This window comes from Schistocerca nitens, chromosome 9 (assembly GCF_023898315.1).
Source record: "Schistocerca nitens isolate TAMUIC-IGC-003100 chromosome 9, iqSchNite1.1, whole genome shotgun sequence".
NCBI classification, from domain to species: Eukaryota; Metazoa; Arthropoda; class Insecta; order Orthoptera; family Acrididae; genus Schistocerca; species Schistocerca nitens.
The window spans coordinates 20620664-20637231 of record NC_064622.1 but is presented as its reverse complement, the minus strand read 5'-3'; the positions used below and the strand labels follow the sequence as shown (position 1 = coordinate 20637231).

The following is a 16568-nucleotide window of genomic DNA, read 5'->3' as shown; positions in this document are numbered from 1 at the left end:
CAGCCTGTGGCGGAGTGGTTACAAGACAATAACATCCCTGTAATGGACTGGCCTGCACAGAATCCTGAGCTGAATCCTACTAACACCTTTGGGATGTTTTGGAATGCCGACTTCATGCTAGGCCTCACCGACCGACATCAATACCTCTCCTCAGTGCAGCACTCCATGACGAATGGGTTGCCATTCTCCAAGAAATCTTCCAGCACCTGATTGAATGTATGCCTGCAAGAGTGGAAGCTGTCATCAAGGCTAAGGGTGGGCCAACACCATATTGAATTCCAGCATTACCAATCGAGGGCGCCACGAACTTTTAAGTCATTTTCAGCCAGGTATCCGGATACTTTTGATTACATAGTGTAGCATCCGCAGTGACCAAGTGGGGAGTCTCATTGTAACAGGATGGGGAAAGGTGGCAAAAAAAGTAAATAGTTGTTGGATTCTTATAAGGAGACTACAGACAACTGGTTGTAGATGCTGGTTAACCAAGACTCAGCATTTTTCTGTGATATGACTGTAATCAACCATGACAGGATGACCAGTAGAGAGACAGTGGTCTCAGACAATATAATTAGATAGTTCCAAATTCCACACATCATTTTGCATGACAGATCGTAATGATGTGGAACAAATTATTTTATGTTCACATCGCAAATTGATTTGTAGGTATGGTTAGATTCAAAATATTTTAAAGTTGTTGTTGTAGTGGTCTCCCCTACCTGCCAAAAAGAAAAAAAATGTACAGATTGTGTGTGTTATCCATCACCTTTTACAAATTACAGTAATAAAAATTCTTCTAGAAGGAGTTATCAAGGAGGAACTTTTTCAGTTCGTTTTCAGATTTTACTTTGCTGTCTGTCAGACATTTTACATCACTGGGTAAGTGATGAAAAATTTTTGTTGCAGTATTATGCACTCCTTCCAACAGACAACCTTAACATGGGATAATGAATGTCACTTTTCCTTCTGGTATTGTAATTACATAAATCACTGTTCCTTTTGAACTGTAGTGGATTACTTACAACACACTTCATGAGGGAATAAATATACGTGAAGCAGTAGTCAGCATGCCCAACTCCTTTAAGAGAAGTCTACAATTTGATCTTGTGTGAGCACCACATACTGTGGAACCTCGATTGTACATTCCCCAATTTTACGTTTTCCGCAATTCTACATCATAAATTCGTAGCTCCTGTGAAAAACCTGTAAGATCAATGCTGAAAATTCCCTGTTATTGCATTTCTTCCTAATAAGGTTTACCTCGATTCTAAGTTCTTGCTCGACGTCTTGCCTGACTTCGTCCCATTTTCTTCCTATTGACATTTGATGTGACTAAACAAGTTATGGTTCAAATGGCTCTGAGCACTATGGGACTTAAGATCTGAGGTCGTAAGTCCCCTATAACTTAGAAATACTAACTAACCTCAGGACATCACATGCAACCACGCCCGAGGATGATTCGAACCTGCGACCGTAGCAGTGGTGCGGTGCCGGACTGAAGCACCTAGAACCGGTCGGCCACTATGGCTGACGAACAAGTTAAAAGTGGCTCAAATAACAGATGGTTCGCTCCACTGGTGGTGGCAACATTAAGAGGATATTTTAGGCCACTGTGGGGAGAGGAGGTGTGAGAAAGGAACTGATGTAATCCACGGTCGGTGTTGCCAACACAACTTGCAACATTTAGCTTCACCACGCAATTACGATACAACTACTGCTACGTTGCAGCGGTAATGGAAAAACAAGACAGCTGAGGCAAAGTGTTCTGAACTGAGCTAATACATGATGAAGGGGCCCAGCCACCATCTTTTCTTGTGCCACTTATAATTCAGTCTCATCTTTTTGCATGTATTTCTGAAGTACTGTATTCAGCAACAATATCAATCGGCAACCTTTCAAATTCAAACACCGAGTCTCAAAGAATCTGATCGGTCATAATCGAGAAAACATCACCCATTTCCTGCTACTGAATTCTTATTGGCTGGTGACTTGTTAAGTCACCCAACAGCCAGCACAGCCACCACACCATACTAAAACATGTCAAATGAGCTCACCTATTAGATGTGTGGAGAGGGGTAATGGCCCTTCAGTGATGGGAGTGCAGGTAGACGTGAAAGCATTTTGTGACGTGCTAAAACTATACTTTTCATGCAGATGAAGTGCTATGACAGAGATGTCACACGGAAATAGATCAAGGATTTTGCGATAAAACTTTTTCAAGACTTTCATGTTCAAATCTGACATGATAGATTTGCAACAACTACATATACTAATCATATATATACTTTACGCCACACACACTGTAGATCGTAAAGATTGGCAGCAGTGATACAGGGTACGAAGTGAAACTATAGCGCCTCAGCTTACTTTCAAATATACATTTTACAGCGTACAGAAATTCACTGAGCTGCCTTCTAATAAGCTTGTAATGTCAGTTGGGGAAGTAGATTCATTTCTTCATGTCTCTGTTTCTCTCATCAAGCGTAAAATAACACTTTAACAGAGGTGAGAATATGAATTTCAGCTCATACGAAAAGCACTAAACAATAACAGCGATGGTGACAAAGTATGTCATTAAGCAGATGTCCGCATTTATGCTTATGGTTTAACCGCTTAGCTGTTGTGATGTTATTGGTTTAATTCAACTTGTTCATCAAGTTTTGTTTTTTTCTGGGTGACCACAAAGAATGATCTCTCAAAAACATGTGTTTCGAACGTATAATTTGTAGTCATGGCATGTCAGAAAATAGCTTGTCACAAAACAGCTCATTATCTTGTACCCAAATACCAATTCTAATTTTTTAATCTGTGAGTTTTTAAGAGCTGATGCAATTCATTACCACAAGTTATTGCATAAACACTGTATTGCACATTTCATTTCCCTCACTTAGATTTTATACAAAAGTATTGGAGAGGATTACGATTTCTAATCCTATATGTAAATTAAATGTGTTTTTGCTCATATTTAGGGTTTTTTAAACATTTTCCTCAATTTTGCATTTAAGTCTGGACCGCATGAAAATGTAAAATATGGATTCCATGGTATTATTCTTACAGCATTTTTATATACAATGAAAAATTCCTTTCTTAAAAATAAGTTACAATATTCCATATGATGCCATTGCTTGAAAGTATGCAAAATATGTCCACTTATTGTTTTGTCTCTCCTCAAGATGTGCGATGATTCTAAGAGGAAATCTGGCTGAACTAAATTATTTTAGGAGTTTCAAAATGGGTCTTTTCCTGGTTTAAATTCTCATCAATATGGGCACCTAGCACCTAAGAATTCTGAAGTTTCCACCCTATTTATTATTTCGTGGCCACATGTTACACTTATCACTGACATAGTACCCCTAGATGTGTGAAACTGAATATGTTGCATGTTTTGAAAATCCTAACAGAATAAACCTACAGACTAATCCATGAAGTGAAGAAAAAGAAGGAGGAAGAAGCAGCTAATGACACATCTGATATCTGAAGAGGAACTCTGATAGCTTAACGCTAGAGGCTTCTGTCAGTGATTTATGGTCTCACTATGCAAATAATATTTGGACTTTGTCTTGTGCTCCCATTTGGTGCTATTTTACTCGTTTAAGAATGAGGTCTTGGCAGTGAACCATGCAAGGAAAAGATTCAGTGTGATGCTGCTGTGAAGATTTTGAGTTTCGAGGAGGGAAAAACTTCTACAAGTACCTAAAATAAACATAATTCATTAGAGTGGACTCTTGAAGAAAACATTTTCTTTGGTCATCTATTTTTTTTAAATGTGGATTCTATATTGTGTTCCACAGAGCCATAGAGTAAGTAATCTCCTGTTTAACAAGGGAACTCCCCATCGCATTTCGATGCAGTCAATCAAATGAAGATTTTTGCTAATGGCCACCAAGGAAACATCAAGACAGATCGAGTCCCGTGTGGAACACATTGTCACACCAATGTATTACTACCATAACTTCACGCAAAATCTGTGCAGAGAAGAGCACAAAACCTGACCTCAGTTGCTTGAGACTGGGCCACTCGTCTCCACAGCAATTCTTGACTTCATACTGGCAATGTTGTAGCTCAAAAGCTTTGTGAATACAGATTGGAATTGTTGCCACATCCTCCCTACAGCTCAGATATGAGTCCTGGGTGGAATAATAGAGCTTCTGACACATTGGGATTCAGTCACAGAGAAGTAGGGAGGTTGAGAGAAGTGTTAACAGATATTGAAGAGAAAAAAAAAAAATTAAAAATGTACGTAAAAAAAAAGGTGCATTACTTATGACATTTCCCTTGTAATTTTCGCAACTACTTTGAACCTGTGGAATCTGGGTGTGCTTTGTGGTCCACTGCGGATGTTGGAAGACGAGCATTAACATCCTGTAGAACAAAGTGTGGAAGCAATCAGTAACAGTAGTTTTCCATTCCCAATGACAAAAAAATTTGGCAGCAGAATTATGCTTCAATTGTGGAGAGTTAGCATGAAATCACAGTTACAATTAAAGTTTTATTTTGACTTTTTCTGATATTCCGATTTTCAGACGTTAATCTTGTAATTTCAGCTTAGGAATGAGTGGCTTTTTAGTATCAATCTTGCACTGTTAGAGAGCTGATAACAAGCAGAAAGAGATCTTTGTTGAAAAAAAAAAAAAAAAAATGGACATGTCAATGTATAAATAAAAAATATTGTTTGCATGGAAACTAGAGTGAGTGATTCAGTGTGACTGGCTCTTCTACTTCTGAATTATCACCACATGATCTCCCTTTTATCTATGTTTGGTACAAAGAATCAATCGGAAATTCACTGGAGGCAGTTAAGAAACATACATTTACTGATACCTTTGTCAGTTTCAGAGTCTTATCTGAATGGCAGTAAGATAGTCACAGTGTTAAAATCAGTGGTACAGGAGTTGTGACCAAATACCCTCAACTTGTCGGTTCATCGATAAAATGTTTCCATTAATGACTGTGGCACAGTTATGTCGCGTAATAAAATATCGTGCCCTAAACATTGCATGGAGCTCATGGGCAATGGCATCTCAGAAATTTTATCTGCAACTTTGTTGTGGATACAAATGAGAAGGAAAATCACCGATATAATTTCTTTATAAATGTTTAATTTATGATGTGAAAGCCACAAAAATTTTTGTCAGTTTTATTATTATTTATTTATTATGAAACAATTCTGGATTATTAGACCAATATTAGGTAACAGTTTACTAATATCAATAAAGATGCTGATTTGCAAATAAACCAAACTTTGAAAATGAAAAATTTTAAGAAGGTAAAGTTGGCAGGAAATTTCATAGTAGCAAACAGGTACAATTAATAGACACTTACAAAAAGTTTTCGGCCAGACACTGCATCTTTTAGCAGACTAGTCCCATCAGACAGTGCTCCTCTCCTCCTCCTCCCTCCTCCCCCCCCCCCTCCCACCGCGCCATACCCTGCTGTCCCTTCTCCTTCCCTGCCCCCCTCCAGATTGCTGCTTCCATTCCACGTGACAGCTGCATTCTGGTCCAGGGTGCCATAATTGGCTGTGATGTGCGCATGAGGTGTGCTCACTTGTGTAAATGAATGGTGAGTGTTTCTCTTTCCTTTTCTGATGAAGTCTGTGGCTGAAAGCTTTGTGTAAGTGTCTTTTAATTGTGCCTATCTGCAACTTAATGTGTGATCTTTATGGTAAGTAGCAATCTCTCTTTTCCTACATTGCTGATATTCCAACCTATTATCTGAATGCATTTTATTAATTTTAACTCCTAGAAAATCTTTTGCCACTGACTTTGTGGCAAATGGCTCTCCAGTCTTACTGGCTATTATAAAGTATTTAACAGTTGGAGCTACTGGAATTAAAAGAAATGATGGAGATTAAAAGGACTAAAATGTAGTGGTAGTTCTGCTATTGAATTTTGGAAGAAGCTTCTTAATACCAGCATCAAAATAGTGTGCCAAGCAACTGTTTCCAATTTTTTACATGAAGAGAAGCAGTAATCTAAAAGATATAATAAAATCGTAATTCCAATGTTCGACGAAATGATAGTTAAAACTAGAATTTTATACCTGTTTATCGAGTTTCTCTTCTGCACCTGTAGTGTCATCCATTTCAGCATCCAAATCTTCTTCACTATTACCTTCCGATTCATTCTCATCATCTCCACTTTTATCAATATCTTGTGCTTTACCACCAAAATCCTCTGATGTTTCTATTCCTTTCGATTCCTCCTGTATAAAATAATTTAGTTATGAAACATTATTAGACTTTAAATTCTACACAAAACAGAAAGGACATGAGAGGGGGGGGGGAGGGGGGGAGGGGGAGAGGGGGGGGGGAGGAAGGGAGGCGGGGGTGATCAGAATAATTATTCAATAACAAAACTAATACCAAGAATACTTACTTTTGGTCACAGTGACAGATACATCATCTGCAAATGGGCAAAACATGGAGTAACTTCACTGACTATTAAAAAAAACTGAGGATTTTAAGGCCACTCTATGGTTGGATGGTATATAATCTTATGGCAGAAATTATCATATAAATTCTGAACAATGACTCAAGAAAATTTCTACCACTCTTCCTGAACGTGCACAACATTTTTTATGTGAAAGGTATGCCATGTGCCATCCTATCATAAACCAAAATGTCCAAAATAAGGAGTAAGCATGGTAACCCCCCCCCCCCCCCCCCCCCAATTCACAGCCATACAGACCAAAGTTCCTGAACAAATGTATCCGACATAAAATAAAGTGTCTTGCCATATGGGAGTGTATACTACTGTGGCATCTTTACACGCTGAACATTTATAAGATGTAACTGGAGGTTGCAGCTAATAGTACTTTGTAGCATGATACTTACTCTATTTGAAAATATGGCATTCATGATCTTGCCCTTTTTATTATAGCTCTCAACAATTAATAATTCTGTAGCAGGTTGGCCCTCATTAAAAAAAATTCAGTACTGAATAATGATGATCCCCAGCATAAACAGAGATCTGGTTCAAAACCCAAGTACTACTGACATTTTCTGAAAGTGATGATCAAATATTAGAGAACATTGTATTGAAGGAAGGAAGATTAGGATTTATAACCTCATTGGCAGGGAGGCCATTAGAGACGGAGCAGAAGCTCGTATCTGAAAGAGGATGGGGAAGGAAATCAGCTGCTTGTTTCCCAGAAACCCCCTCAGCATTTGACTTTAAGAGGCTGATTGACGGATGAATAGAGCAGGCAATAGGAACAAAATAGAACAATAGAAATGATTGGCATCTTTGTATTAAGAAATGTAGATAACTGACAATGTCCCACTCTGCTGCAAGAACGATCGGGACTATATTATATTCTAGACAAGTCTCTAAATAATTGTAAAAACATAAAAATAATGACAATTTCTTCAGATATTTTGCAGTTCATATCAGCTACTTTCACCTGTATGTCAGAAGCACAACATTTATGTTCAGCTCATCATCATAAGCTCACTGAACAAAAAAACTAGTCAGCCCAGTGCACACCCACAGACAAATAACTCAGCTTTTACAGGGGCACAGCAATCGCGTCACGTGCTCAGCTGTGCACACACAGTCTCTATGTGAGCATGTGGTGGTATGATCAGTGAAACATTTATGTTTCAAGCAGGTATTGTGCGTTACTGTAGGTAAATGTAAGGACTTGACAGAGTGGCACAAAGGGGAATTGTGTTTGGTCATGCCCTTGGCCATATGGTGTGTGAAGTTGCTGCATTGGTGCTTTGCAGCAGACTGTTCAACCTGTCTACAAGCAATGGTGTATCGCACATGGCCATGAAACATGTCATCAAAACTGTGTTCAGAAAAAAATCCTGACTGAGAGGGACCGGAGATGTGTTTCAGAATCAGAATTGTGAATCAGAATTGTTTCCAAACCCGACAGCAGTTTCTGCAGGCAGTGAATGAAGGTCCATCCACACCTGTTAGTGAGAAAACATTGTGACAGGAACTGCATGTGACAAACATTTGGAGTCAGTCATCTTACATGAGGCCATCGCGCACACAGACACATAAAGACAACAACAATGAAGTTCATCGTGCCGGAAGAATATGTGAATGGTTTTCTGAACAGTCCCCCATCCAATTACATCTTGATTGTCCGGCAAAATCACCTGACTTGGACCCCATAGAAAATCTGTGGGACACACTGGAACAGTGGGGAAAATGCTGACATCAGCATCCCTGGGATGTGGACTCACTTCCTAACTGAATCCAGGCAGTTATAGAGTTCAGGGGTAAAATTACACAGTGTTAAATGATGCTTGCCATAATTTCTCCAGGAGCGACCAATTTTTTATCTGGTGAGCTCTTATGGTCCCAAGAAAATGAACTACTTACACTTCCTTTAAGCAGATTTAATCAATAGGATATGATATACACAACACACCTTGCACTCCTTTTCATCATCTGTTTCTGGCTCCTGCCCCTTAGGGCGGGCATCTTCCAACTGATCTTCACTCTCAATTCGCTCCGAAACATCTGTCTCACCTTCGCCATCACCTAGCCCCATACCTCCTTTAGCAGGTCCCGAATCCTCACCTTCATCATCTGGCATTAGATCAGGAGGTATGCCAAAGCCCTGGAGAAAAAAAGAAATCAAATAATAATTTGATCAATTTAATTACACATAATTAAATGTAGTTTGAAAATTACAGCCACCATGTTCAAACCACCCCAAGGTGGCATGCCGCATGGTGACGTTGTAGGCACACGATGCAGTAACAAAAGTATGTAAGTGCAGCAGAGGCGAACGGGGATTACCCTAGCAATGATATGTGCTGCAAATGGGGAAATCCACTGAGATAAGCGACTCTGTCACAGGACAGGTTATTATTACGTAATGCCAGTGAATGAGTGTCTCGAAAATGGCGAAGTTGGTCAAATGTTCACATGCTTCTGTCGTGAGCATCTACAGAAAGAGGTGGAGAGGCCGTGAAACTACCACTAGGCACTAAATGGTTGGGTCTCCAACACTCTCCACAGAATGTGGGGTTCAGAGGCTTGTCTGCTCTGTAAAGTAGGACATATGCTGATCTGTGGCATCCCTGCCAAGAGAACACAATGCTGGTGCATGCACAAGTCTTTCAGAGCACATCATTCATCGTACATCGTTGAACATAGAGCTCCGCAGCAGCCTAGTACTCAGTGTTCACATGTTGACCCAAAGACAACAACTAAGATTTCAGTAGGCACAGGACTATCAGGATTTGACTGTCGATCAATAGAAACATGTCAACTCTTTGGGTGAATCACATTTTTGTTATACTAGGTTGGTGGTCGTCTCCGCAAACGCCGTCATCGGCAGCTCGAAACGTGCAGCACAGGGTGCAGGCTGGTGGGAGCAGTATTATGCTATGGGAGACATTTTCCTGTACTTGCATCAGACCTGTGGTAGTAATCAAAGATTTGATGCTGACAGCTGCATACCACCTGCAAGCCAAAACCATGCTACAGTGATTTGAGGAGCATTATAGTGAACTCGCGTCATCAGGGCAACCAAATTCGTCTGATGTAAATCCTACGGAGCACGTCCAGGTCGCTATCAGGCGCAAGCACCACATATGCATATCAGCGGCCCATTATTTATGCAAATTACATGACCAGCGCATACACATCTAACGCCACATACCTCCACAGACCTACCGACAAACTGTCGGTGATCCGTGATATGCAGAGTAAGTCATGTATTTCATTTCAAAGATGGACAAACAAACTATTAAGCAGGTGGTCATAATGTATTGGCACATCAGGGTATAATCCGAAGAAATTTAAATAATTTTTTATTGGATAGGGATTTAGTTTGATTTGTCTTTGGTAGTGGTCAAACCTGCTTTCATGGCACAATTCGTCAATACAAAATATGAATACATATGTTGCCACTTCTTCTTATTTCCATTAGTCATGCGATAAGTTGTACTGGAAGAAGTGTGATATCATATGGCCAATTTCTGTGACTGTAAGACAATGTATTTATGATACAAAGATAAGATTAGTTTAATTGTTTGGGATTACTCTGTCATCAAACCACTGAATGTATTTTGAGCAGTGTTAATCTGTAGACAACAGTTATACACAACATTCTAAGACATTTCTTCTATTTTCCAAGTCTTTGTATAAAATAAGGTTGTCAGAATGTGGAACTATAAAACTAGTATCTAAAATGTGGACAATGATTTTTTTGTGCAATTAATATTTAAAATGTTTTTGGAGGGGAGGGAGAGAGGGAGAGGGAGAGAAGTTCTGGTGGATTTTCCCTACATAGTTTCTTTTTCATCATTTGAATAACAATGTTACTATATAAGATGCCATCATCCTCCTTCACGAGTGTCATTCTACTACCTTTGCTGCTGTTAACCTGACTTTTCACTCAATGGGTTAAACTGTACGATTCGAATAAACCTTAAAAAAATAAATAAATAAAAGAACAGTGGCCATCACATATTTTCCCATAGCAAAAAAAAATACTGCCCCACTCTTGCCTCGAACTATGTGTAGGTAACACCAGTTGTGAGCAATGACGGGAAGTTAAGATAGAGGAGCAGCTCATTTTTATAGACAATGATATAAAGACCACTCTGAAACCACAACTGTGACTAGACACACACACACACACACACACACACACACACACACACCAAAAAAAAAAAAAAAATCACAATCTGACAAGCAATACCTCAGACATCAAACTGTCTATCACCAGAACCAAGATTCCGTATTTGAGAGGAATTCATTAATGACTATTTCAACATTTTAACAATAAAATGCAAAAGTTTCATGCTTCTATCACTATCAGAAATATCACTGTGTGGCAAAATCAGACTGTAAAGGAAGGGCCATCTACACACAGCCACTCACTGGCTGACCCATACTATCCAACCCACTCATTACCTCCAAATCGACAAGGTCATACATTGCCAACTTCTCTATATCATGCCCAAGTGCTGTCACAGATGGTATTAACAAAATGTGCACAAAATCCACAGTATATTTTAATGCAATCTGTCTGTAGTAGATACAAAAGATCTTCCGACTGCTTAGGGGCAAATGTTATGTCACACTGAAGTCCTACAACCTGCGAGGCAATGTATGTTGAAGTCAAAACTTCTGTTCTGCACATGTGAGCGTTCAATCCAATTCTGCGTGACTGCTTACTATCTGAGGTGTCAGACAGCCCAGAACATCACAGACAGTAGATTAGTAAGCAATGTACCACCTTCTTTTCAGAGATAATGGGAAGGACTGAGTAAGAAACAGAGAGGGATTCCTTCATTTTCCTACCCCCTTTCCTTTTCCAAGCTCTCCACTCAATCCCTTTTTTTCTCTCTGAAAAAGGAACCAGTTGTTCCAAAAGTTAGCAGTACGGTGTTCTATTTTAAATTAAAACGAAGAAAGGTAACCTTTCATCAATAGCTGATTGAATGCATCACACAGCAATCAACTACAAATGAGTGATTTCCTTTCCTTGCCTTTTTATATCCTGCAATTCCTGTTTTTGTAATGTGTTATTTTATAAGTATTTCTATCATACATACTGCGAATTACCACTTCTTATGTTAAATAATTAATTTAGTGTACTGGTTACAGCATAAAAGCTTCATATATGATTATGCAACTATTACACTGATGCAAGAGAGAGAAATAAAATTACCTTTTGTGCAAGATGCTGGAACAAAGGCAACAGTTTATTGAGTAACTGGCATGATACATGAAATGCCTGAATTTGGTGAAATACAGTAAGTTCTGCAAGGAGTGCCAGCTGGTGCAGGAATGGCAGCAGCATCTGAATCAGCCTGTGGAGCATGGGGATAAAACACAGAATCACTAACACAATAAATACCCACAAACTGAAGATAGATAATTAATATGTGCCTAAGAATTATGCAATAATTCAGTCAACAAATGTCCTACATTTTTTATACTGCCTATTAATTTCAACAATTTGATTTTCTTCCGTAGAAGCTCTTTTACTGAATCATTCTGCCCACAGATACAAAAGCTCATGTTCATTTTTACTCTCCTTCTCCTTATAGCAATACTGTCAAATGCTTTAACATAAATCTTCTGTTTCTGATACCTTTGTATATGGTGGGTTAAATGTGGAGGAATTGGGCTGGGGATGATTTGACTAAATGGAAGACTGTTGAAGGAGACAGTAAAATATTTTTGAATGTGGGCTACTGGGTTACTTGATACTATGAAGATTATGATAGAGACACAACAGCACATGCACATGCCATTAGATTTTCATTGGGACTTATGTTTCCAAATTTTCACTGCCACTTATCTTTCCTTCTGCTACTTTTGTATACCAAAAGCTACCTGGAAGCTACATGGAACAGTGTGCTGGTAAAATGGATCTTGCTGAAGGTCACTGATTACCATCCCATAGAAATTTATACCAACCGACTCGGAATGAAGGGCATGTAATTAATCTGGGTGAAATCAATGAAACAACACAGTATCAGTGTAATCTGTTCAAAAATGCTAAAAATGCAATGTAATGAAAGTGCTACAACAGACAAAACTTTATGTTTTAATGGAATTCAAACCCAAGTCTCCTACTTACCACAAGATGACAACATCATCATGTTATATGAGCAAGCCTCCTGTCCCCATCCAAAGTGTCAGTATCATTGACATTTCCTCCTATTAATGCAGCAGCTTTGAACAGATTTCACTGACATCATTGCATATTGTTGCATTTCATCAATTTAACTCCGGAGTTATCATCTATCTCTGCACTAGAGTCAGCCACAATCCTTTACAAAATCACCCTCAGAGATGCTACTACATCTAATACAGAAGACAATTCTTTTTTTTTTATTTTAATGGGTAGCTGGATTACGAAGTAGGATATGCTTTTGGAAGTTACTTTTAAATTTTATTATTTGTTGTCACGTCTCAGTCACACATACTAGAAGTAAAATTTAAGTTTCATTCAAAAACCTCATCAAAATGTGTACACACAATTCATGGATGAAGAAAAATTGTGAATGAACTTTCCTGGGTCAAATCAAGATTCATAGTATGAGGGGCAAACAGCTACAACAATGTTAACTACATGCAAAAAAGAATCCCAAATATTTGTCTGTTTCTGAGATATGATATTATCCCCCTCCAATCCCTCCCGCCCCTCTCCCCACCCCACATCCCACCCCGTCCCCCAAAACAAACCTCATCTATAGCTGTGATGTAACTTAGTGAATAATCAGTGGCATCACGCATTACTAATGCCAACATCCAACAAGAATGACTTGCTGACTTCTCTTGATCAAGTAATTATCCAGCCTAGAACAGGATCAGAACAACACAAAGTGATTTGAACACTTTCACATGCTTCATGCTAATATGCCATACCAAGCTTGTTTTAAAGGATAGTAACAGGAATATCACTTTACTGTGCACTTTCGCTCCTATTGCAACTTCCAGCAATTTGTTGCATAAAATAAACAAATGGTGCAGAGAAATAAAACTCAAAATGGATCACAGCAGTTATGTTGCCACCTGCTGGCACATTCCACAAATGACTGTTGTAACTGGCACTTAAAATAGCAGAGAGAGGTGACAATGGTGAGATTAGATGGCACAGCTCTCCTGCTGACAACTAACTGTCAATCAGTTTGTTGTTCTGATCCAGGTAGAGGCTTTTGTTTACAAAAACACTACCTTAAGCCATTCAGTTAAGCAACTGTTGTTGCATGTATGACATCAGATTTGAAAATTAACATGTAAAGAAGATTGTTTATTTCAATATTTTTCGTTTTTTAATGTCCTATGTCCTAAAATTCAGCATCAGTATTTAATTTGGACAGAACATACTGATTGCACAAAACTATATGATGATACGAGGGCATGCTGAAAAGTAATGCCTCCAAATTTTTTATGTAAAAACTTTTAAAGCTTTTTAAATAGAACACACTTACATTTTTATTTGTTACATCTACATATTTATCTACACTGTCATGCTGGTGACAAACACATTTCTCCCAACGAGAGAACAATTTGTCGATACTGTCATCGTAGAATGTTTGACTTTGTTGGCAGAGCCACAGGCTCGTCTCTGCTTAAAACAATCGATCACTATCAAATTGAAGTGGATTAAGTTTGGGAAATGGATGAAAATCTGATGGAGCCAAGTTGAGACAGCGCAGAGGATGATTGATAACAGTGAATGCAAGGCATCACACTATTGCAGATGCCACAGCGTTTGTGTAAGGCATGGAAACATCACGGTCAAGGGCAGGATGCTCTATGTATGGAGGAACTCTCTGAATTTGTGCTTTTAGTTTTCTGAGGGTGTCATAGTGCCGTGCAGACTTTATGGTGGTGTCTTTGGGCACGAATTCCAAATGCACCACATCGCGAACACCCCAGAACACTGTGAGCGTGACTTTCTCTACTGACGGCATTGTCTCGAACTTTTTTGGGTCCACGATCCTTCGTGGCAGAACTCTACTCGTGCTCTCTCGTTTTCTGAGTCAAAATGGGAACCCAGCTTTCATCACCTGTCACTATGTTGTCAAGGAACCCACCACTCTAACACTAAAAATGCAAAAGAAATTGTTAACAGATGTTTAGACTCCCTGTTTCATGTCAGGAACAAGCATTCATGCACTGAGTTCTCTTTACAGCAGTTCTGCAATGACAGCCTGTACATACTCTCACGATACTCCAAACTTAGCAGACAGCAGAGTTTTTGGCGAGTTCTCTGGTGAGTTCATCAACCCAATTCCGATAGGTCATATCAGTTGCTCTGTGCAGTCATCTGCTCTGAGTTCTGTCACACACACACAGAGGTTTCTCCATTACGAGCACAAACAACCCAACGTCTCACATTACTGATGTCAAAACTACATTCATTGTACACAGCTTTCATTTCTCTGTGGATTTCAATTGGAGGCATATTTTCTGCAGTTCACAACTCAATTACAGCACCATTTGACATAGTTACATTACACACAGCCATTCTTACATGCTACAATTTGGAGCCTTCTACCAGCAGAGTGTCATAACTTTCATCAGCAAAGTGGGAAAGTCGACCGAGTAATGTGCGTGACATGTAATGCCTCAACCGATATTGATAACAGAATAAAAAATTCTGAGGCATTAGTTTCCAGCATGCCCTCATAATATGTTCTGTTTACTGACAAAAAGGTCGTACAAAACTGTTTTAGTAATAGAATCACACTGACAACGATTCATGGTACACGTAATCCATTGTGCCATTCAGTTGCAAACGTGTAAGTGCCAAGGTATTTCACATAATTTTACATCTTCATGAAATAGTGTACGTGATAGAAAGGAATAATATCATTAGTACTTTTTTTCTGAAACAGTTTCAATTAGGGTACGCTACATAATGTCTACTTTATGAACATATCCAGGATTAACAATAGTAATATAGGTGTATTCCATTACTCTAATTATTCTACCCAATCATTAATACTGGTTATTATTTTACATTCTTACCTTTTGTAATACACAGATGTTTCTGTTTCTTTTCCTACTTCTAATACACTAATTAACATGTTTTTAATATCTGAAACAGTGTCAAAGATAGCACTCAGATTCAAATAATTAATGTCAGTTTTTAATCCACCAAGTATCTTCTCCTTAAAGTGATCCTTTTGAAGCTCATGATGGCTTTCATGTTCAAAAGTATCCACAGATGGAGTGGAACTTATGACATTCACAGCATTCTTCATCATGTTGTTTTCCTTATCAATACTCTGTGTTTCTTCCATGTCAGTTCCCCCTGCCATCACATTGCAGACATCATCGTTTCCTGCACCTACTGATATTTTGTCATTCCTTTTATATAGTTTCTGAACAACCAGCATAATTTTCACAAGGGTTTCTTTCATTTTGGGCCTAAAAGTAGGGTCTCGCAGAAGATCAGGTGATAGATGAACTTTTGGAACTTGACTTAACACATCAAACATGAAATCATCTGTTCTTGATTCACTTCCTAACACTTGTGAACCACTTTTGTATGATGGTGAATTTACTGTTGCAAATAAACTAGACTGGTGGAAACTTTCCAATTCCTGATGTACATGTGTGGATAGCCACCTAAGGCATTCTGCCAACGGATTCTGTGAAAGGTTTGTATCGTCCTCTTCAAATTTTAACTGCAATTTCTTGAGTTTTTGCATAATTGTCTGTAAACCACTGTATGCTTCCACAACTGATTTCAGCTTTATAACAGGGATATCAAGAGAGGCTTTCAGTTTCCCAGTCGTTAAAACAATGTCACAAATTAGAGCATCACTATCTCGCCATTCGGCATCACCATACGATGCTGACACCAAAGCAGGCATGTGATTCTTTGTAGATAACCACACTTGGGGCACCTGAGGCGACGATGTAGAGGGGCAAGACTTGAGAGCGACGCGAAACTGCTCCATGCACATCTGCACAGTTGCCAGCAAATCCACCACACGAGACTGGAACAAATAAGTCATGCATTTAGCAGAGATCTAAGGGCTGTAAAGTGTAAACTTTCACAGCTGGATCTGTCATAATTAATAAAGAACGCTGGGCTATTATGTTGTGGTCAAATGGATTTCA

At 38.9% G+C, this 16568-nt stretch overlaps 1 protein-coding gene across 1 annotated transcript in view; it reads right to left on the bottom strand.

Moving 5' to 3' along the window:
* LOC126203236 (midasin-like) overlaps window positions 1–16568 on the bottom strand; it is a 236520-nt gene that overhangs the window by 77211 nt on the left and 142741 nt on the right. The window contains exons 22-25 of the mRNA XM_049937482.1: window positions 15468–16444; window positions 11647–11788; window positions 8386–8577; window positions 6040–6201 (exon numbers count right to left, since the gene is read on the bottom strand). Of these exons, the coding sequence (XP_049793439.1) occupies window positions 6040–6201; window positions 8386–8577; window positions 11647–11788; window positions 15468–16444 (1473 nt within the window). The remainder of the gene's footprint in view (window positions 1–6039; window positions 6202–8385; window positions 8578–11646; window positions 11789–15467; window positions 16445–16568) is intronic.